At 40.1% G+C, this 24,104-nt stretch overlaps 1 protein-coding gene across 2 annotated transcripts in view; it reads right to left on the reverse strand.

Moving 5' to 3' along the window:
- The window catches only part of arhgef10la (Rho guanine nucleotide exchange factor (GEF) 10-like a), a 135,567-nt gene that overhangs the window by 43,130 nt on the left and 68,333 nt on the right, over positions 1 to 24,104 (reverse strand). For both annotated transcript variants that reach the window (XM_055010495.1, XM_055010494.1), the window contains 2 exons: positions 20,259 to 20,359; positions 3,526 to 3,647 (listed from right to left, as the gene is read on the reverse strand). In XM_055010495.1, coding sequence (XP_054866470.1) covers positions 3,526 to 3,647; positions 20,259 to 20,359 — 223 coding nt within the window. The remainder of the gene's footprint in view (positions 1 to 3,525; positions 3,648 to 20,258; positions 20,360 to 24,104) is intronic.

Raw genomic sequence — 24,104 nt, forward strand, 5'->3', positions numbered from 1 at the left:
GGAATATTATACTAGCACACACAGCAATGCAAATTTGTTCACTTTTTGGATGCAAAAACATGTATGCTCATTCTCATAGTTCTCGGGTAATAAAGCCACATAAAACAATTTCATTGCAAATCACATTTCTGATTGACATGCCACATCCTTCGCTGGCATGTTCAGGCTTCATTTGTTTGTGCGAGAAGAGGGGAATATGACCTGATCCCCTGAGACCGCAGGGTCTCGACGGCTCAAAATATATTAATTGACTTGGCTCGGCTTTCAGTCAGGTGTAACACGCTTTTGTGGAATATTCTGGAACGTCATCAAGATCTGCTGGGAAATTCCCTCCTACACCTTTTCGCACTTCCAGCTATTGTTTCACTTCACCTTCGTCTCTCATTCACACGGCCAGCAGACAATGAGTTTGAGTGTAGGTCTTAATCTAATGCTGGATCATTGATTTATGCTTGGGTGTCCCACAGCCATTAAGATAATTGCATGATCACTTTATAACATCCTCCCCTGGTGGCCGTGGTAATGTGGCTCCCTCCACCACCCAACTTGCTCAGTAGGACCAATAACCATATTATGGTTATAGAAAATGTGGTTGGAAATATCATCTTTCCGCCTTTGCAAATTGATTTCAGACCACTTCCACTGACTTCTAAAACTCTTTAAGTCTGCCTCTCACCTGTGGTGACCATTTGATCTATTGGAGGCTTCTCGGTCTTAACAGCTTGTATTGATCGAAATTCTTCAGCCAGCAACCTGAAGAAATGCTCTTGTGTCACCTTGTAATTCCAACAGCCTATGTATTTTTGAGTGAGCTCATCACAGAGACGGTGTATTTTTATCTGTTAGGTCAAGACAAGTGGGCTTTGATTGCATTCAATGGGAAATGACTGTGTAAAATGGCACTATGATCTCTTTTGACAAAATCTTTATTAAATTAAAGATTCTGCCACCAGGAGGAGTTAACGTCAATGAAAGTCGGATTGCTTTGACAGACTGTTTGATCCAAACGGAGGCACTTTGCTTCCAGAATATAAACACTACCAGTTTAGAAACATTGAACACATCAAAGTATTTGCAGAAAAAGTAGAATTGCCGAGCTCAGAAGGAGGGAGTGATTTAAAACTTGTAACTGACAACAGCAGTAAGATGATCTACATGAAAATGTTATTCATTATGCTGTTTATTCTTAAATATTCCACATCAGTTATTATTAATTTCAGTATTAGTATTATTGTTGCACATCCAAATAAATTAAACTGAGACAGAGGCAGTATTAAAAAGCAGAAGTCTTTCATCCACTAGTATGCTAAGTGCTTCACCACGGAGAGACACACTTTCATTCCGTGTCATTTGAGCATATTTTCTTCAGCTTATTTGCATTTAAAGTATCTCATTTGTTTTTGCATTTCATTCATTAATTATGGTTAGACTGTAAAGTTGCCACCCATGCTGTGACCAGACAGCATTAGTAAATATGGCAGAATGTACCAGGAGATGTTAAATCCCTCTACTGTCAGAAGATTTGGCAAAGTGTTTACACACAGATATATCGCTACCTCATCACACTTCTTCACTAACTTCTGACAAATAAATGAGCAGCATTACTTTTTGTGATGCTAAATTATTATTATTTTAAATTTTTGATTATATTTGGGCATAAAATTCTCTGTATTAATTACAAATTGATATTACTATCTAGTGGATTTATTTGATTTTGTTATCCTTACAAAGGAGTTATTCTATCAATACATATAATAAATATATACGTGTCAGACATGCAATATAAAATTACATACACTATAATTGCTAAGGTCCAGGTACAGTTTACCATGGTTGTACTGACTGATGGTCTTTACTAAGACTGCCACAGCCAGAAGATCTCCGGTTCACATCCCGGCCTGCGCCTGGGATCTTTCTGTGTGGAGTTTGCATGTTCTCCCTGTGCATGCGTGGGTGTTCACTGGATTTTTCGTCTTCCTCCCACAATCCAGAAACATGCTGAAGTTAATTGGTAACTCCAAATTGTCCGTAGGTGTGAATGTGAGTGTGATTGTTTGTCTGTATTTGTAGCCCTGTGATAGACTGGTGACCTGTCTAGGGTGTCTCTTGTCTTCACCCTAAGTCAGCTGGGATAGACTCCGGCCCCCCGCGGCCCTAATGAGGATTAAGCGGTGTATAGATAATGAATAGAAGACAGTACAATGCTCCCTCCTTTAAAACATGTTGCTTTATCTGTGGCTCTAAGAATATACAGACAACAATACTGTTATAATATTAGCTGCACCAGGCCTGTTCAAAGTGGCCCTGCCAGATTTCCTTGAATACATTTTCAACTGTAAAATACTATGTATACTATTACTTACTGAGGGATATGTGTCCATATCAGCCAGTATGCCCATTTTAAATTCTCTGTTTATTCATCTCAGTCCACAGTTTTTCATCTTGCAATAGTCCAGAGTTGTAACTACTCACCGACCGAGATACGTGCTTGTAAGAAGAAACCTATTACACCCATACACTACTGTTCAAAAGTTTGGGGTCACCCAGACAATTTCATGTTTTCCATGAAAACTCACAATTTTATTCATGTGCTAACATAACTGCACAAGGGTTTTCTAATCATCAATGAGCCTTTCAACACCATTAGCTAACACAATGTAGCATTAGGACACAGGATTGATGGTTGCTGAAAATGTTCCTCTGTACCCCTATGGAGATATTCCATTAAAAATCATCCGTTTCCAGCAAGAATAGTCATTTACCACATTAACAATGTCTAGATTGTATTTCTGATTAATTTAATGTTATCTTTATTGAAAAAATGCTTTTCTTTAAAAAATAAGGACATTTCTAAGTGACCCCAAACTTTTGAATGGTAGTGTATGTATGTAATACTCCATATTACACATTTCTGAGTTCTCTCTACTTCTAGTCATGGTTGTGATGGTTCCACAGACGTGCAGGACTTTATATTGCAGTGAAAAATAAGCCCACAGTGAATAACAACAACAACAAATGCCCAGAAATTGCTTGTAGTTCGGAAGGTTAAATAAAAAAATCCAAACTGAAAGCGAGTACATCCAAAATAACTTGAACAAACCTTCACTCTGTAAGCAACTAATGTGCAGAGCAACATTCAGTTAAGATGTAGGTCTGTAAACAGTGATAGATGTCTACAACATACAGTTTAGGTACTAATCTCTATGTTGTAGACATCTCATGTAGTTCACTCTTACTTTTATGGAGCACAAAGTTTCAAAACACATCTCTGAAAGTGGCTACAAGCAAGCAAGACCAATAGATCTTGTCCAGCTGGATTAGTACGACAGACAGACTAGCAGGAGAAGCACGGCACATCAACTTAACATTTGTGTCATTTGGAGAAGGTGAGAACCCAATTTGATAATTGCATATTCTATTATTCCTCAAGTTAATCATATTTAGATGTTTGAAATTTCCAAATGTACGTTCAAACCTGTTCTCTAACAATAAAAATTGTTCTTGTCATGGTGGCAGCGGATTTACCTTTCTCTCTGGAGACTTCGTAGCAAAGACAGTCATGTTACAAGCAAGCAGAGGATACCAAAACGAGGCTATCGTCTTCCCATCGTCTTCTCCACATAACCAACCTGGTGAATTCTCCTCTCCTGCATAGAAAAAAAGGACATCTTCTTACAGACGTCACAGCAACTTGTTTCGTTTACCGCCTTGTTTTATTTATTGCCAGCATGCGTCTCACCCTCACAGCCAAGCCAAACTGTAAAACTCTCTTTCAAGCTATGTCAAACCACACAAAATAATCAGAAAGACATTTTACAACCTCAGGTACGTAATATGAATGGTGTTATTAGCATGTGAATGTTATAATCAGCCAGAGGCTTATTCCCTGTTGCAGGAGGCGAGGCCAGGTTCTGCCAACACAGGGCCTCAACAGTGATTAAACCTGCACTTAATCAACAGTGAGAATCTGTCCCAGCAGGAAAAATGCAACTGCTGGATTTCGGTTATAATAATGGATTTGCCTGGTGTATGCACCTACTCTGCGCTCACAGCTCTGAGCCTTATAACAGGTGCACCACTGACAAGTCGCTGGGCAAATCTGCCAAAGTACCCTCATTATATAATTGTGTAATCATCCATTTCAATTTATAGAAACTAAATTGTGCATGAAATCTAACAGGTTGCTAAAATTTCCAACCTGGTTTATTTGCATACATTACCTTGGAATAAGCTACATTTTACATTTAGCCTCTTAGCATTGGTCAGAGATACATCATGATCACCATTTGTGATCATTTTAAAAGCTGATTGCAGAGATTATTTGAGAGGAGTACTGACTCTTTCAGTGGCAGATAGAGAGGAGATATACCTACAGTAAGGGCCAATTAGTGAGTTTGCCCTAGAAGACAGAATCATAATATTCTCACCTGGATCAGAAAAATGAAAAAAGTAGGAGTGCACTTCAACTCTTTTAATTTTGCTATGCAAATTACCACCATAAATGTAACAATACTCTCCTGTGCTGACAGTATGCAAACACTGAACCTCAACAGAGTGAAATCCTTGCCACATTCAAAGCTTTAGCAGATCTGAATAAAGAAAAAACATGTTTATACAAAGGAAGAAGCTAGCAAGAATGATCAAGGACAGGAATGAACAGAGGTGCATAAATGCGTTGTGTCTTTCCATAAACCTCAATGACTTTCATCTTGTGTTTGTTTGCTTTTGGGTTTTTCATATTTTCTTTTTTCAGTCCTTTGAGCTCAACATACTTTAACTTACCTCTGTTGCATTCCAAACAGTAGATCGAGGATGTCAGAAAGTGTTCAGACCCTTTCACTTGTTGCACACTTTATAGTATTGCAAACTGGACAAAACTGACCTTTCCCCCATTAATTTACACTCAATAAAGTGAAATAAACTCAAGTTTATTAAAAAAAAATATATCCATTTTTGCTGTAAAAAACTGTTCAGACCCTTACAATAATACTTTGTGGAAGCCTCTTTGGCAGCCAGTCTTCTAGACTTCTTGGGTAAATCTTTACAGTCTTTACATACCTGGACTGTATCACATTTTTTCAGACAGATGCTAGAAGTTTTGTGCGATTGGATGGTAAGTGCCTGTGAGTTACCAACGTTTGGTCTCTCCACAGATGTTCTATTGGGTTTAAGTATGGACTTTTGCTGCACTACTCAGGGACATTTAGCCACCCCAGCATTGTTGTGACTGTACACTTTGGTTCAATGTTAAGCTAATAGGTCCAGTGCCGCCCCAATCTCAGGTCTCATGAATTCTGGTGCAAATTTTGTTTGAGGAGTACAGTGTGTTTGTCTGAATTCCTCCATCCCTTAGATTTGACCAGTCCTTCTGTCCCTGTTTAAGAAGTTAAAAAGCAACCCTATAGCATGATTCTAATACCACATTTCACAATAGGGATGGCCTCAGCCAGATGATGAGCTTTCTGACATAGCACTCAGAGTTCTGCCCATATATTTCAGTTTTTGTCTGGCCATAACCTTTTTTCTTGTGCTCTCAGATTCTTTTAATTGAAGTGAGACAAACTCCAAGTGGACTATCCAGTGTTCCTTACTTGGAGTGACTTCTATCTAGCTTCTCCACCATAAAGACCTGATTGATGGAGTGCTGCTGTGAAGACTGTTGTTTTGGCAGTTCCTCTGATCTCTCTGAGAACTTCTGGAGCTCAATTAGAGTGACTATTTGCTCCCTGGTCACCTCCCTGACCAAAGACCTACCTGCTCAGTTACTTAGTTTGGCAGACATTCAATTTGATAAGAAATTGAATGCCTAAAGTTCAATACATTTGCAAAAAAAAAAAATCTAAAAACAGTTTCATCTCTTTCATAATGGCCTAAGTATTGATTGATGAGGGGAAATGACTAATGTATTCATTCAAATTTAAATGTGCAGTAAACATTCAAAGAGTGAAGTGGTTTAAATACTTACTGAAGTAAATAAATGTCTAAACATCTGCAAATATAACTGAAACTATCTGCATGGCTACATTTGTCTAAGGTGAAGATATATGGGGAAACATCTATTAAGCCTGCAATATGTATAAGAGTTATAATGTGCATATTTCTTATGTTTGTCTGTCCAGCCCCTGCACTTTTGAAATTGTAAAAGTAAAAAGTGTTAACGCCCTTTCACCCACGTCGACCCAATGGCAAGAAACAACATTTGTCCAGGAGGGTGAGGGTCCTCTTGGGTCGGCCCCCGTCAGATGCCCAGATCCTGGGCAGTTGAGAGAGGCTTGCAATTGAAGAATGCTGGTCAACCTGGACAAAAAGATCTACTTCCCACCTGAGATCGCATCCACCAGCTTGCGACCAGACCTAGTGCTATGATCAGCTTCGCTTAGGCACGTCTACATCATCGAGCTCACAGTGCCCTGGGAGAGCTCAGTAGAGGAGGCTTACGAGTACAAGAAGCTGAGATATATGGAGCTTGCTGCCAATGCAAAACAGCCAGGCTGTAAGGTGAGGGTCTGACCAGTCAAAATAGGCTGCAGAGGTTTCGTAGCCACCTCAACATCCAGGCTTCTCCTGGGAGATTAGAGTATGCGGGAAGGCCACCAGCAAGGTGATCAAGGACCCCTCCAGAGCTACTGAAAAGGGAAGTCAGTGGCTGTGGATGAAGAGAAAGGACTCTACCTGGGGCTTCAGGTGAGTATATGGCATCTACAGGGTGAACCTGGAATGCTGGGATTCACTGCTGAACCCTCTGGAGGTGTCGTGGGCCTATCAGTGAAACACTGGCGAAGGAGGGTGCCCACTTGATAAACCAGAGGATGCCCTCACTCACTTGACCATCCCACAGAGTCTTAGTAGGTGTCTCGTGTATGCAAGAAGGGATATCAACATCTAGTCCTACACAACAGATCTTTACACTTTTACACTGCAATTTTAACAACTGATGTCAGAAAGAAAGTCAGAATTTAAGCAGAATTCACTCATTCAACCAGTTCTCTTACCAAATGAAGTGAGTCCAACAGTTATGCCATGAACAAGATGATTCTGAAGAGTGGGGCAGTATGAAACCATTTAGTAATTTATATTTATAAGTCATCTCAAATTTTGGAGTGTTCTTGAATAATTAATTTTTTGGGGGGGTTTACTGACTCTCCCTCAGCAAACCCCTGCAAGGATACAGGGAGGTGTGAGGTCACTTATTAAAAGACTTTAATTGAGGGCAGATTGCTGCAGGTAGGGTAACAAGTCCTGTGGTTTCCTTTACCCCGGAGGAATTAACTTTTTTGAGGTAATTATTAAATTAGCATAAGTAATGTCCCATTTGGGTATACAGACTTCTTTTACTAAATTTGTCGGTCAGTAAAAATGAAAAGAAAATTACGCAGAGAGATAAAGAAGGAGAGTGAAAGAGACCGAGACACACGCAATGGGACAGAGAGAGAAAGTGGATGCGAAAGAACACAAATTAGCCTTAACCTTCAGTTTTTGCCATGTAGTAATGAAGATGAATAACGGTGAACAGATGATAAGCACAGACCTAAATTGAAAACTGCATCAAATAGGGGCACGCAGGCCACTGACCCCACACACACTCTTCCTCTCACACACCCACAGCTACACACAGTTACACTTTACTTATTTGTGAATGTATGTGCCTCAGTTGGAACACTAAACACAGGAAAACATAACAATGAAGAACTGTTGCTACACTGCATTCCTACTGTAAGTCAGACGTATTATTATCTGTGGGCCCATCACATTTTGCATGTGGGTAGCCATTTAGGAAAATGTGGGGGCACGCAATCCACACATGCAGCTGAGTGTAAAACCAATTTACAAATGATGAGGTCTCTTTTGCCAAGAAATCCATGTGGTTAAAAACACACACAGACACACACATCACAAACAAAGTCTATCAAAACAAAACATTGTATTCATTGCCTCTGGTGTTCATGCACAAACACCTGTGTCAATACAAATTTTCTCAGCATAATGGTTAATTCCCTGTAGAAAAATGACCAAAAAACTGTGCACATTCCATATGGATCAACCTCTAAAAGAGATACAAAACATGTCATGAAGCGATTTGAGCATTACAGGAGAGCAATAAGACATATTTTCAGAAATATGAACAAGCTACCTATCCCAAAGCAAATGCTCCCTAAAAAGTGCACAAACTACACTAATAATATGATTTTAACTTTGTTTCACCCCCACACAAAAAATGATCGGAAAACACTCACAGAGCAGTTCTAGACTCGCTTTGGGCTTTTCGTCATGCTGGCAGCAGAGGCAAACAACATTAAATGTGTTAAAACTGATGATAAACTAACATAGATGGCATTTAAGCTAAGCAGGCTCAGCACCATGGTATTTAATATTTAATATTGGCATTGATGAACGGGTGAAAAGGTCAAGTGCATCACTTCAGCATACTGTAAACCAGAAAATAAAATGTAGACAACCCTATATTCTGCAGCACAAACTGGAAACAGCAAAACAGGAGAGTTACTGAGGTTAAATACAATGCAGCTGGATTTTTGCAAATGCTCACACACAGCCTGCCTTGTTTGACAATTAGCTCACCTGGAGGGACGGATTCTGCTGGAAGGTGCCAAGCTGAAAAGACATGCATGATGGGGTACAACCTAAAGCTAGAGTGTAGGAATTTTACATATAAAAGAACATCTGTTACATTTAAGCCCTTGCCAAATGAGTTCACACAATGCTGGTTCAGTCTATCAGCACCAGGTATATCGGCCAGGATTTTGCAGAGTTTTAAATCTTGTATCTATGGCTACATTGCCTTAGCAATGCATTTTATGTAGGACAACAAGGATTTGTGGAATGGGCTACAGCAAATAAGAACATGGCAGTGTTTATGGCAGGAAAACCTAGTATGAGTCCAAGCTAAGTTTCTGATTCTCTAGATACAAACAATATCTTTGTGTTTAGAGAAAGGAGTACAGTCTAAAAGAGACATTGATTGATGGTGAAGTATATGTAATAAGCACGTCAACAGTGTCCCTGTAATTATTCTCACTGCCGAAAGGGGGAGACAAGAGTTCCACATTGCGGGTTCAGGTTAAATATGTTTGGATGTAATAGTTCTGTTAGTGTGTGCTTAGTTCAGTGACTGCAGGTGGCCAATTGTTCTCCTTTGTACGGGAAGCTGTTTGGGCAGCAAGTGCACACATCACCTCAGGGTAAACCATAAAGAAGTCAAACACACCGCTCCCCTCCTATTTATACAGTGTGGTTTCATACAAATGTAATTTCCATTTTTAGCACCTAGTAAGACTGGAATATTAGATCTTTCCCGGATCTACAGTTACTGCATGAATGCACTGCACTGATTAGTGAGTCCCACTGTGATACAGTTTGTTTATTTAACCATGGTGTTAATTAAATGCAATCTGCATGAATGATGAGGCTTCACAAGCAAAAGGTTAAGGTGAGTTCCAGCTACTGTGCACTCATTCCCAGCTACTGTACAATAACTATGTATAACAACATCATTTGTAAAAGTTCTATATTGGAATACTACGCAGAGCAATTTAGTTTCTCAGTTTCTTCATTCCGCTCATGCTTTTATTTCAAGTCTTTTGCTGATGAAGATTAATTTGCAGAGCATGCCGCTCTATCAACCCTGGTGACACAAAGGGCAAAGATATAGACTAATTAAATACACCAGTGCAATTGATATTTCCCATGGATCAATGCAAGTGTGGGATCTGTTAATTGAATCCGTGATAACGTTTACTCATCATAAACATTTCCCATGTTTGAGTACAGCAAGATAGGGAGATAATCTTTGCTGTTTGACAGATTAATTTTAGAGCCAACATAAAATCCCCCCCACCAATGCATTTTTTTAAGTGGAAGACCTTCCTTTAATGCTTATACAAGAAGGGTTCAAAAGAAATATTTTCAGCTTGTTTATTCAGTAGAAGTACTTAAACAGCACAAAATAAAAAGATTATGGATACATGTAAGGCATGGTTAAAGTTATTTGCACTGATGCAAAGACATCAGTCGCCATTCATTAGCCCACCCTGGGCTAATGGAATTCTCCCATGCAGCTGGGCAGATTTTGTATTCTACCCCCCTTGCTAGTCTCCTGTGCGGTACACATCAGCATGGCATAGGTTATCACACAGTGGATTAAGAAGGCGTGTCAGAGTGTGTGCCAGAACCACCAAGCCGCACTCCACTCATCTATTGATCCACGTACAAGGGAAAAAAACGAGAGACCGGCACACTTAGCAGTGTAACCGCAGGCAACAGCCCCCTGCCTGCCCTCTGTTCCCTGCAGTGGGACTGATTGCTTGTCTCAATCATCCTTCCACCCCCCACCCCCCACAACCTCTCTCCTTCCCTCCACACTCACACATATAAACACATACTCCCACACACCCTTAACATCTCCCTTTTTTTGCCCTCATTCTTCTGGTTCTGTCTCCAGCGTCTCTGCAACAATCTCTCATGATTTGACGGCCTCTTGTTCGTCTTGTGAGGGCCATCAAAGTCTGTCGCCTTAACCCCGTCTGAAAGGGCTGGGACTGCATGGTAGGAAGCAATTAATTCTGCAGTAAGAAAGCCTATTAATTAGGCAATGCTTCTGGCTATTTCACGAAGACCCTTCAGAAACAGTAGGGCCACCCAGAGTGCCATAAAAGATGCAGTGGCACACCAGGTTATTAATGGACCCCGAGGCTCCTGGTGAAGAAACACTGTAGGGTAATTCTCACTTTCTATTTCGGGGCCTCATCGCTACACCACATGCACTCACAAAATGACAAATGCTGTTTACTGGAAGTGTGTCTTATCAGGCTTGGCTGCCATATTGTATCATGTAAAGCTTGACTACCGGAGCAGCTTCAACTTCCTGCCAGAGCTCAACCACCAACAACCATGGGCTGCAAAATATTATGGAGGTGATCTAGGTGCAAATGTTCAGAGAAAATCTCACAGTATTAACAAGGCATTGTTAATGGGCAATACAGTAATAACACTTTAATACGGCATGCAGAAATGTTGCTAAAAGCCACTGATATTCACACCATCCACAGGGAAGGCAACCAAGTACGGCGGAGCAATGTAGCTGCGTTTCCTCTAAATGGAGGCAACAGGATAAATACTGATGTGAGGATGGGCCAGGGAAAATGAGTTTTGTGATATCTAATCACTCACTAAATCATGCATGAGAACATTAGCTACTTGTGTTGTCCACCATTCAGGGACATTTCGGAGCAAGGCACCCATTCCAAACTAAACAAGACCATGGTTCAGTGCGTTTGAAATGCAGAATCAACTGTAGGTCTCCCCTGAGCACAGGGCAAGCCTGCCTACGGTTGCAATGACGAGGAAGCCTCGATGACAGTACACCATCCGTGAAATTAAATCAACAACTCCCTTATTGTAATTACATTTGGTTAAATGGGAAGGCAAAGTGTGGGTGTAATACAATTAACATGTAATTGTCAGGGGCTGCACAGTGGCGTAGTGGTTAGCACTTTCGCCTTGCAGCGAGAAGATCCCTGGTTCGCGTCCCGGCTTTCCCGGGATCTTTCTGCATGGAGTTTGCATGTTCTCCCTGTGCATGCGTGGGTTTTCTCCGGGTACTCCGGCTTCCTCCCACAGTCCAAAAATATGCTGAGGTTAATTGATTACTCTAAATTGCCCGTAGGTGTGAATGTGTGAGTGATTGTTTGTCTATATATGTAGCCCTGCGACAGACTGGCGACCTGTCCAGGGTGTCCCCTGCCTTCGCCCGAGTCAGCTGGGATAGGCCTCCAGGCACCCCCCGCGACCCTAGTGAGGAATAAGCGGTGTATAGATAATGGATGGATGGATGATTTTAAGTGGAAGACCTTCCTTTAATGCTTATACAAGAAGGGTTCAAAAGAAATATTTTCAGCTTGTTTATTCAGTAGAAGTACTTAAACAGCACAAAATAAAAAGATTATGGATACATGTAAGGCATGGTTAAAGTTATTTGCACTGATGCAAAGACATCAGTCGCCATTCATTAGCCCACCCTGGGCTAATGGAATTCTCCCATGCAGCTGGGCAGATTTTGTATTCTACCCCCCTTGCTAGTCTCCTGTGCGGTACACATCAGCATGGCATAGGTTATCACACAGTGGATTAAGAAGGCGTGTCAGAGTGTGTGCCAGAACCACCAAGCCGCACTCCACTCATCTATTGATCCACGTACAAGGGAAAAAAACGAGAGACCGGCACACTTAGCAGTGTAACCGCAGGCAACAGCCCCCTGCCTGCCCTCTGTTCCCTGCAGTGGGACTGATTGCTTGTCTCAATCATCCTTCCACCCCCCACCCCCCACAACCTCTCTCCTTCCCTCCACACTCACACATATAAACACATACTCCCACACACCCTTAACATCTCCCTTTTTTTGCCCTCATTCTTCTGGTTCTGTCTCCAGCGTCTCTGCAACAATCTCTCATGATTTGACGGCCTCTTGTTCGTCTTGTGAGGGCCATCAAAGTCTGTCGCCTTAACCCCGTCTGAAAGGGCTGGGACTGCATGGTAGGAAGCAATTAATTCTGCAGTAAGAAAGCCTATTAATTAGGCAATGCTTCTGGCTATTTCACGAAGACCCTTCAGAAACAGTAGGGCCACCCAGAGTGCCATAAAAGATGCAGTGGCACACCAGGTTATTAATGGACCCCGAGGCTCCTGGTGAAGAAACACTGTAGGGTAATTCTCACTTTCTATTTCGGGGCCTCATCGCTACACCACATGCACTCACAAAATGACAAATGCTGTTTACTGGAAGTGTGTCTTATCAGGCTTGGCTGCCATATTGTATCATGTAAAGCTTGACTACCGGAGCAGCTTCAACTTCCTGCCAGAGCTCAACCACCAACAACCATGGGCTGCAAAATATTATGGAGGTGATCTAGGTGCAAATGTTCAGAGAAAATCTCACAGTATTAACAAGGCATTGTTAATGGGCAATACAGTAATAACACTTTAATACGGCATGCAGAAATGTTGCTAAAAGCCACTGATATTCACACCATCCACAGGGAAGGCAACCAAGTACGGCGGAGCAATGTAGCTGCGTTTCCTCTAAATGGAGGCAACAGGATAAATACTGATGTGAGGATGGGCCAGGGAAAATGAGTTTTGTGATATCTAATCACTCACTAAATCATGCATGAGAACATTAGCTACTTGTGTTGTCCACCATTCAGGGACATTTCGGAGCAAGGCACCCATTCCAAACTAAACAAGACCATGGTTCAGTGCGTTTGAAATGCAGAATCAACTGTAGGTCTCCCCTGAGCACAGGGCAAGCCTGCCTACGGTTGCAATGACGAGGAAGCCTCGATGACAGTACACCATCCGTGAAATTAAATCAACAACTCCCTTATTGTAATTACATTTGGTTAAATGGGAAGGCAAAGTGTGGGTGTAATACAATTAACATGTAATTGTCATCCTGACCAGGTTGGTGCTGATCTATTTCCCCAAGGGAGTCAATGAAATCCATCTCCCTGGCCTTATCTCTATCATTTGTTTTTAAGTTACTGATTTGATAAGTGCCACTGTGTCATAGGGCTGCTGGGTATATGTGTTCATGAGCAAATAACTATAAGCTATTTTGATCAACTTCTGAAGATATGGTTCTTTAAGTTACTCAGTTTTTTACTCAGTATTTCTTACTATGAGTGAAATATTCAGTTCTCTTTAAAGTCTCCAAACCCTTACTCTAAAAGTAACGGAAAATGTTTTAAAAAATAATTCAAGGCACATATTCCCAACACTTTTTTAAAAAAAGTGCATGGCTGCAAGATAAAAGTCTAATTTACAGATTCAAATTCAACTTATAAGTTTAACAGATTGCGTCAACATATTAATGTTGAATCAACTTAAGATTGTGCGTAACTTCAATTAAAATTTCTGAGTTGGTTGATTGAAAACTAAATTCAAGATTAGTTAACTTAATGAAATTGATAATTTTTTTTCACCTTGAGGTCAGGATTTCAAGTCCCTATCTAGCCCTATCTACTCATAACACTGGATCAACTTCCTTTTTTCAAATTTTGCCAAGTTGAAAACATGTAAATCATTATGGAAATTAAATACATACCACCCAAAAATAAATAATGTGGAAAAATTAGTTGAACTTAAACTTAATTTTTAAAATAAATTGTCCGCTTAAAGACTTGTGTTTGTGTTACCAATCATTAAATAACTTCAAATTGATTTTGGAAAATCTAATTCCCTAAACTCACTGTGGTTTACTGGTAAAACATCATTTCATTAGATTGTTTTTAACTGAAGAAGATTGATGCACATGGTTATTTATTTTTTTCTGCCCCCAAACATTATGTTTTAGAGCAAAGGTGTCAAACATGAGGCACCAGAGGGTCCAATCCAGCCCGTGGGATGATTTTGCAAAGTGTAAAAATGACAGAGGTGTAAATGAATATTTCCTGTGAAAATATTTAAAGACATTGAACATTGTGCAAAATGATGTGAGTCAGCAGCTTCAGTATGACAGCGCTTGGTTTGGTGGAACTCTATTGGTGATGTACTGCATTTTTTATGTAGAATTTTTCTACATTTACAAGGCAGGGGAATACCTTAACCTTCTTCCTTAAAGTTCCCACTTTAGTTGGTGTGGTGGATTACTACACAGATGTGGAAACGAACGGGAATTTAAAATAAGTTCTAGATCTTGACAAGTTGTAAAATACTATATTGTTCAGTTCCAGACACCTGCAACTAAATGCTTTATCCTTTTGTAGACACACTGTGATCTGCAAGTTGTGATACACAAATGATAAATTAAGGCATAATATTATTGAAATTGTACTTATTTTTCTAAAGAAATTTCAGGTTGTTCATAGTGCTTTGTAAAAAGTTCCTTAAATGTGAGCATTGTCAGAATGTAGTTTTTTGCACTTGAGATCAAATTGGGCCGAATGTGACCCCTGAACTAAAATGAGTTTGACACCCCTGTTTTAGAGTGTAGAAGGGCAATACAGCTAATAATTAGTTCAAAATATTCGACTTTCATTCACAATATAAACATGACATTCCTAAAGTGATTTTAATGTTGATTAAAAGCAATGAATCACTTGTAATTTATATCTACACTAAATGTCAATATTCCACCATCAGATGTTGTCAGAAATTACAGCTTGCTATTATCGCTGCATGTGGGCTGACTCACTCCACTGCTTCTTGGGGCAGGCTTCAGCACCCCGTGACCTTCTAGAAGATAAGAAGCCGCACAAAATGAAGAGCCAGATGAAATTTGTGCAGGAAGGTCATTGACTTTATACATTCGGAGAATTTTTGTTACTCAGTTTGAGTAAATATGCTGTTATCTTCAATGTTCCTGACTTGCTTACTCTCAGTAGCTAATCCTGGTAAACATTTCGATTGACCACAGTTTGTGAGGTTGCATGAGCTTGCAGACGGAACAGACAGACATTCATGCTGACTGTCAACTACGAATATGTTTATAACTTCATCTGCAAGCACTCTAAGAGGAAGGTAAATGTAAAAAGGCCTTATATTATTGTCTTCAAAAAGAAAATATCAATAAAAACAAGATACATTTTCCCAGTGTTTGCTTTTAAAAGTTGCTCATTTCAATTGCATTCCTATCCGTACTATCTTACTTTGCATATGGGCTACAGGGATTTTAAAACTGCAATGAGAGACAGTAGCTGTATGATGCATGATATGAGTGTTACTTCTACTACTTGTTGTCAAAAAAGACAAAAAGAGCGTGAAATAGCACACCCAGATCAGCAGAGACAAACAATCAAGCCTCATCTGTGTACGAAAGTGCAAAACTTAAAATTAAAAACTCAGTTTTTTGGAAATATATGATGTTATTCTAGGACAAAATCTGGAATTTGGTAGATAGTTCAGACGTAAAGACAAAAAGCTTCAACATAAACAAAGGTTTAAGTGCACACTGTCAATCAATGACAGCAGAGTGAATAAAGTTAAAAGTTGGTCTGTATTCTTCTCTGCAGTCCCACTCTTCAAATCCTTGTGTTGAACTTGATATATAGAAATCATCTAATTGCTTGATGTCTTGACTGTAGCGGGGCTTTCACTGTATGTATCCCCTCAACTCTTTTTGCTCAACTTGTCATAAAACATTTTCTGTACTTCTCTGTAGTTTTTATTTTATTTCTTGTCCTCACTTTGCTATTTTATTACTTTTCCTCGCTCTTCAAAGCTTGTTCTTTTTACACTTGATTGCTTGTCATGTTGGTGATAGAGGAATATTTTACTGTTTCTCTCACTCGTAGTAACTTTCTGTGGAGAGCAGTGCTGGCTAAAGGCCTCAAATCGTACAACTTTAGATGTGTCAAAGTTGTCAAATGTTTCAAAGTCAAAGAAAGATAAAGATTTCAGGTTTATCTTTACACCCGGGAGTTTAATGTCTGTGACAAGCACCTGAAGCTACAAGCTAGTGGACAGCATGACAAACACAGATGGGGACTGACAGTGCCATTAAAGTGAATAAATATGAGTGTGAAAATAATGTGCAATATTTACATTTTGATAGTGTTTCATCCATTGGCTGCGGGGGGTTGAAGTGTTTTCCACAGGTGTAAAATCCAATAACATGCGAAATAAATAAAAAAAATAAGTAAATGTTTATTTGTTGTCTTGATTCCAAGTGAATGCCAAATAAATACTGATGACAGAATTAATTTTGGCACAGTAAGTTAGGATGATATACTGTTGATCTTCTTCTGTTCATTTCATCCTCGGTACATTTTTGATGCCTATGGTCTATACAAATAAACAGAAACATGGGTGTTCGTCTTCAGTATGACAGCCAGGGATAATTTGCATGATTTGGCTTTGAATATCACCCATGTCCATACAGCAGCCATAGGGGAGGAGAGCTGTATGCTATAACTATGCCACTGTCCTCATCAGTATACCTGCTGTGTTGCTGATAAGGGTGTGAGCAACAAGGAAAGGCTGGGGATGCTGTGCTTCACTGCAGCCACAGCATCCTCTGCTCTCAGCTGATGCCTTTAATGTCACTCTGACACAAACTATGCACAGGAAGCTCTACCGTAGGGTCTACAGAGGCACTACATGCTTCATGCACCTCTATGCCCCTACTGTGAAATGTAGGCCAGCACTACAGGGGCAGAATCCCATGTTGTGTATCATTTTTTTATTGGAATGTGCAAGAATGTCGAATCTCTAGATACAGGGGAGGCAAGGTCTCAGGAAAACTTCTGTAAAGCACAAAACATTTCAGGCATTTTCTTGCCCCAACTTTGCCCAACTCAGCACATGGATCATCTCAGGGTTTGCTTGAGTGTTAAATAATAGAGAAATATATCTCTGGCCAAGCATTTAATTAGGTGTTCTTTAATCTAACTCCAGTGACTTCTTCTGAGAAAGCGTGAATGTTTCTGCACGGCACAATGGCCTCTTGAAAGAGAGATGCCACAGCAATGCAATTTCAGCCACAGAAGAGCAGGGCCGTGCAGAGACCTTTGGAGGGGCAGGTGCTAAAAAGTTAAAAGGGGGCACATGGAGCATAAATATGAAGCACCATATAGAAACATACCTTACAGCATAACTGACTGAATTGTAACAGGAAGAATATCACATGGAAGCAGTGGTGCAATGGTTAAGTCTCTGGACTACTGATTAGAAGATCAGTGGTTTAAACCCTGATGTAGCCATCATTGGGCCCATCCATCCATCCATTATCTATACACCGCTTAATCCTCACTAGGGTCGCGGGGGGGCTGGAGCCTATCCCAGCTGACTTGGGCGAAGGCAGGGGACACCCTGGACAGGTCGCCAGTCTGTCGCAGGGCCACATACAAAGACAAACAAACACTCTCACATTCACACCTACGGGCAATTTAGAATAATCAATTAACCTCAGCATATTTTTGGACTGTGGGAGGAAGCCGGAGTACCCGGAGAGAACCCACGCATGCACAGGGAGAACATGCAAACTCCATGCAGAAAGATCCCGGGAAAGCCGGGACGCGAACCAGGGACCTTCTTGCTGCAAGGCGAAAGTGCTAACCACTACGCCACTGTGCAGCCCTCATTGGGCCCATCAAACTATTATTATTTTGCAGTTGAATTTAGATCACCATTGGACACTGGACTGTTAAACTGTGGCTACTCTTCCTGGAGTCTTTGCTTTTAAGTTTCATACCTTTTCAAGACATATACTCCATAGCCACGGATTTGCTCCATGGTGCTGATTCATAATCTGCCCTTTATTATCCGTAGTGCTAATATACAGATACAGAAATCATGTATTTAAATGTATTTGTGCTTTTATTCAGTTTGACTATCCACTTCGCGCAAGACAGCAAGGTTATAAAAGTTATATATTTTATATTTATGCATATTATATTTAATTTGTCTATACATACAAATGTTATAAACAAGTTCTGATATCTTCAAATGAGAGGTTGAGAAAATCACAATTCAAATTTTTCTAATTATTATTGTTATTGTATTTATACTGCAATTGTCCAAAATTATGTGAAAATGCATGTGCATAGTTTTAGTGAAATAACATAACCTCTGCCTCATTGCCTCTAGAAACAGGAAACACACTGCAACTCACTGATAGTAAAATAATACATCTCTCTGATGCACTTTGCCCATGACAACAGAAACATACAGAAACAAAAAGAAGCCTGGCAGACTTTATCCTCTCAGCAGCTGTGTGGTTAACTAGCAGCTAGAACTGATGACAGGTGTGTGTAGAGTCACACACACAGGATACTCACTTCACTTCGTCAGTCATCTAGAATACGCCATGCACAAACGAATCCCGCTGCAAAACCTCCTCACCATCAGGACCATCAGTTGTTGAAATCCTCCCTCGAATCTCCGGTTTCTAGACTAGCGGGGTTAACACTGAGCTACGCGTCTGGGCACCTCTCAGGGCAGTGAGGGACGTCTACGTGGATCATGTGACCGACCGAGGGTCGATCTGAATTATTATTATTTTATTTTGTTTTATTTATTATTTTGGGCCTCAAATACTTTTACACACACACACTTAGAAATTTAAAAAAAAACAAAATTTAATAAAATTAAATAAAATTAAAAAAAAAAACAACTTTGACAAAAGGGCACTTTGGGCATCAAGGACAAAAGGGGCAGGTGCTTCAGCCCCCCCACCCCCCACCCCCCGCACGTGCCTGCACAAGAGACACGTCGAGAGGCCTAACGCATGCACAATACAATTCAAGCTGCACAAGAGCAGGTTGAGAGACAAGCTGCATGCACAACAAACCCACAGTAAAGTGTGTGTGACAAGGATAAGTGCTCAAGGCAAGGCAGAGAGCAGGAAAGGCTGGGGAAAGGGGGACAGAGGTGGTGAGTGGGTTGAATATGTGTGCCATCGTGGGCAAAAGAGCAGATTAATGTTCTCGAGAGTCTCGCTTCTGTTTTTGACACTAGATGACAGCAAACATTAATGAACAAAAAGACGAAGACCTCCTGCACTACAGCACGGTCAGACTGCATAATCAGCAAAGGGCTGGGCAGAGCAAGGCAAGGGTTAGAGGAAAGAGGTTAGGGTGATAAAAACAGAACTGTGCTGCTCCCTACTGGGCAGGGTCGGGCCAGTTTTTTTTTTATTCAATGCCGAATGTTGACCACTGCCGAGTCTCCAAAGTTAAAATGTGAAAAAAGGCAAACTCAGAATCACAAATGATAGTATGGTAGTGCAGAATTGAAAGTAATTCTGAAACAAATGCTTTTCAAGGACAGTGAGTAACCTTCATCCTTATAAGACAATGCTATTATCGCCGAGGCTGGAATCTTCCCTGAATGATAAGTGATGTTTGTTTTCACAGCAGATAGACACCATCTTGAAACAGTCTATTAATGCAACATTGTTTAAATCTTTTGCCTCTTTCCTGAGCATACAAACTTCTGATGACCCAGTTAAGACTCTTGGTTTTTGTATGATTATATAAGTCGTAGCGCTGGTTGTGCACTTAGCCGATAGTGTGTGAAGCAAACACTGATGATGTGTCTGAGCCTCTGACTTAAAACATTGTTATTGCATTTCATGGTATTACATCATCCTGTTTAAAAAGAAATGGCAAAGTAATCCTTCTGTGTGTGTGTGTGTCTGTGTGTGTGTGTGTGTGTGTGTGTGTGTGTGTGTGTGTGTGTGTGTGTGTGTGTGTGTGTGTGTGTGTGTGTGTGTGTGTGTGTGTTTGTGAGTGTGCATCCATGCTTACGTAGTGCAATCTTGGCCAAGTGCAGACGGTTGACCCAGGAGATCTTACTAAGGGGGTTGGGAGTGTTGAAGACCACCATGAAACTGACAGGACGCCCTGACCTAGAGGAGAACACACATGTACACACAAACACAGACACAGGCTAAGGCTCAGGTGCATGCACAGAACACATGTATTAATACTGACATTTCTGTCGCATAGTCCTCTGTAGCAACCAATAACATAATAATGGCCAAGAATGTAATACCTGCCAATAACGTACTAATTTTGGCCATTATAAATCTAATAAAGCCAATAATTTAAAAAGAAAAGCACTCAGAGGGCACAGTACTCCACCAAGGCTGTTTATTCCCCCAAATGGCATTGTCAGAAATGCAGCAATTAGTTTTTTATAGAAATGCAGCATTTGTTTATTAGTTGATGATCAGAAATCACAGCAACATAGAATGTGGCCATTTAATATAGATGTAGCTACAAACAAAATGACCTTGCGCTGAGCACAGTCGCGTGTTATGCCTGTGTACTTTATGTAAGGATACTGAATTGCGTGACCTAAATATGTAGTGGGCGGCGGGAATTGATGGGACTCAGAAACGCCCCCACAATTTAATCAGTTGTTCCTTGGATCATTTCTGACAGATAAGTCCCGATAAGTCCGTAGTGGTCGATTTGTAGAAGCATCAAAATCATGTGATCGTCAGCAGGCCGCTGACATAGTGTTCACTTGTAGTCATAGTTACAGTGATGTCATGCCACTATCTTGCAATATACAGATATCTTTTAACAAATCCATAGATCCAGACAATAAGCCGCATCACTGCTAAAATCTACTGAGGTGGTCCTTGTGTCATTTCTGACCTTCCCTGAAATTTTCATCCAAATCTGTTTTTGAATAATGTTGCTCACAGACAAAATAACAGATAGAAGGACAAACGTATGCTGATCGTCACATAACTCCGCCATATTCCTTGACGGAGTAATAACTTGTCGATAATGTAGTAAATTTTTTGAGCCAATTAAGTAGTAACATTTTGCGAATAATGTAATAAGTTATTACGTTGTTGGTTACGTTAATGGCCTTGCATTAAAAAATCTTGAAAATGTAATAACTGCAGCTGATAATGTCATAATACATGAACAGGACTGCATTTCTTCTCTTATATATAACAGAAGAAATGCAGAGAGCCTACAACTAAACACAGACGATGACTGTTCCATTAGTATTTTGAAGTTCTACAAGGCTGCTAGATGCAACAGTGGTCTAAGTTTACACATAAAACAGTAATTTGGTGAGGACAGCTGATGGATGAAAGCCTGGATTCTTCTCAGTATTGTACAAAGTTAAGAACATTTACTGGAAGAAGTAATGTCAATTTTATGTTGATGTTTACCCCTCAGTTCAATACATACATAATACGCTTTAGTTTTTTGGAGTCAAGTGCCATTATAGTGCCAGTCCAGTTATTTAAATACAGTTTTAAGTGAGGACTGAATCATTTTTTACTTGAGAAATGTTTGAAAAAAGTTTTAATGGAATGTTTTCCAACAAAAAAAAACAGTGCAGTAAATTCATTTGACAATGCAACATCCAACAGAGACACTGACATGGAATTATGAATGTACATTTCTAAGCAAATAATATGTTTTTCAAAAAATAGTACAAAAAAAATCATTCTCAATTTGGCTCTAACAACTATAATTAAGGAGAGTGAGAACTACATGGGACATATACTTGATGAATGAATATGATGACTATGCCATCCACTATACCTATTTTTGATGAGCTAACTGCACAAAAACTGCCAAAAAATGTTTTATTTCAAAGAAATTTTTAATGCTAGGCCATTCATGTAATAACCAACCAATAACGTAAACATTTTTTACATTATTGGCAAGTTATTACGTTATTGGATTATTACTCCACCAAGGAACATGGCGGAGTTATGTGACGATTGGCGTATGTTTACCTGTTTGTCTGTCCATCTGTTAGCAACATTACTCAAAAACTGACTAACAGATTTGGATGAAATTTTCAGGGAAGGTCAGAAACGAGACAAGGATCAACTGATTAAATTCTGAAAGTAATGCGGCTTACAGTCTGGATCCACAGATTTGTTAAAGATTTCTGTATCACTGCAAGCAGCACGGCACCACTGCAACTATGACAACAAGTGAACACTACGTCAGCTGCCTGCTGACGATCACATGATTGTGATCGTACTACAAATCCACCGCTACAGACTTATCGGGACTTATCCATCAGAAATTAGAAACAAGGAACAATTGATTAAATTGTGGAGGTGTTTCTGAGTCCCATCAATTCCCACCACCCGCTACATATTTAGGTCACGCAATTCGGTATCCGTACATAACGTACGCATGCATAACATATGCTTGTGCTCAGCACAAGTTAATTTTGTTTGTGGGTACATCTAAATTAAATGAAAAATTACTGAAAAAGGAAAAGCTAAAATGTTGCATTTCTGACAATGCCGTATGGGGGAATGAACAGCCTTGGCGGAGTACTACGCTCTCTAAGTGCTCTTTTTGTTTTTAAAATGGCCAAATTTATTGCATTATTGGTAGGTATTACGTTACTGGTTACTACAGTCCTCACCAAACAACACAGCATCCAAGCATAGATAGGTTAGTGTCTGTTTTTTTCATTTTAGCATCAGATTAATATTGACAGTTTCGGTTGCTGAGGTCCGAGATTGTGATATTGGTATTTACGAAGATTTAACATCAAAACAGAGGACTACAACTGAATTTTATTTTGAAAACCTGTTCTAAAGTTGCTAAATAACTGCAGGAAACCAACAATGTAACAGCTGTTATTTCACTCAAAGGCACAAATGAAGTAGAATCTCCATCTCCAAAAGGCACTACTGTTGTCGTCAAACATTGATATAAACAAATACAAATGCACACTGGTTTGTACAGATGTCTACCTTCATCCGCAAAACAGAACAATAGATAAGCATTGAACAGGTGGAGCTCTGAAAGCTGGAAACAGCCTGCTACATGTATCATCAGTTGTCTTTCCATACACCACAAACAGTACAAACAACGTCGGAAAGATGCTCAAAACTAGGGTCACATTCAAAATGGAAAGTTCGGAATGATCCATAGTCCCACTTCTTAAAACTTCTGGTGCAAAATTCTAGTTTCTTAGGGAATCAGTGATACATTCCAATCACAGGACTTCTTTTATCGCAAAATTTACCACTAACGTTAAGAAGATGATTGCAGGCGTTTTGCATCAGCACTTTTTTTTCTTGCACTTCAGCTACAGGGTCACAAAAGAGGTGGGAAGTGAGCAAAAGTGCATTTCTGATATACAGTACATATCCTTCATGTGCTATATAAAGCAGAACAACACAGTCAAAGAAACAAGCTTAATGCAGCAACTTTGTTTGTTTTTACATGTCGTATCAGTTGCTTTCTTGCTTGGAGCTTTTACAGTACTTCGGTCCACTAAGCCGAGGCTTTATGATTTCAGCCTGCACGTCAGCATTCGGGACAGGTTGTGATGATTATACGCAGCATGGTCACAGTAAATCAATAGTAGGTGGGCTCCAACGCGCAAAATGCCACTAATGTGTGGGCTTTACTGGCACAACCAGTGAGTGATCAGTAAGAGCCTTTTGAAGACAAATCTAGCTCTGACACAGGAGGAGACAAACAAGCAAGCAAGCAAGCAAGAAAGAAAGAAAGAAAGAAAGAAAAAGATGAAGGTTTTATATTAAACAACCCATCTTTTAGCACATACACAATCATTTAAAAACCATCCATCCATTATCTGTACACCGCTTGATCCTCATTAGGGTTGCGGGGGGCTAGAGT

This window comes from Amphiprion ocellaris, chromosome 5, assembly GCF_022539595.1.
Source record: "Amphiprion ocellaris isolate individual 3 ecotype Okinawa chromosome 5, ASM2253959v1, whole genome shotgun sequence".
NCBI classification, from domain to species: domain Eukaryota; kingdom Metazoa; phylum Chordata; class Actinopteri; family Pomacentridae; genus Amphiprion; species Amphiprion ocellaris.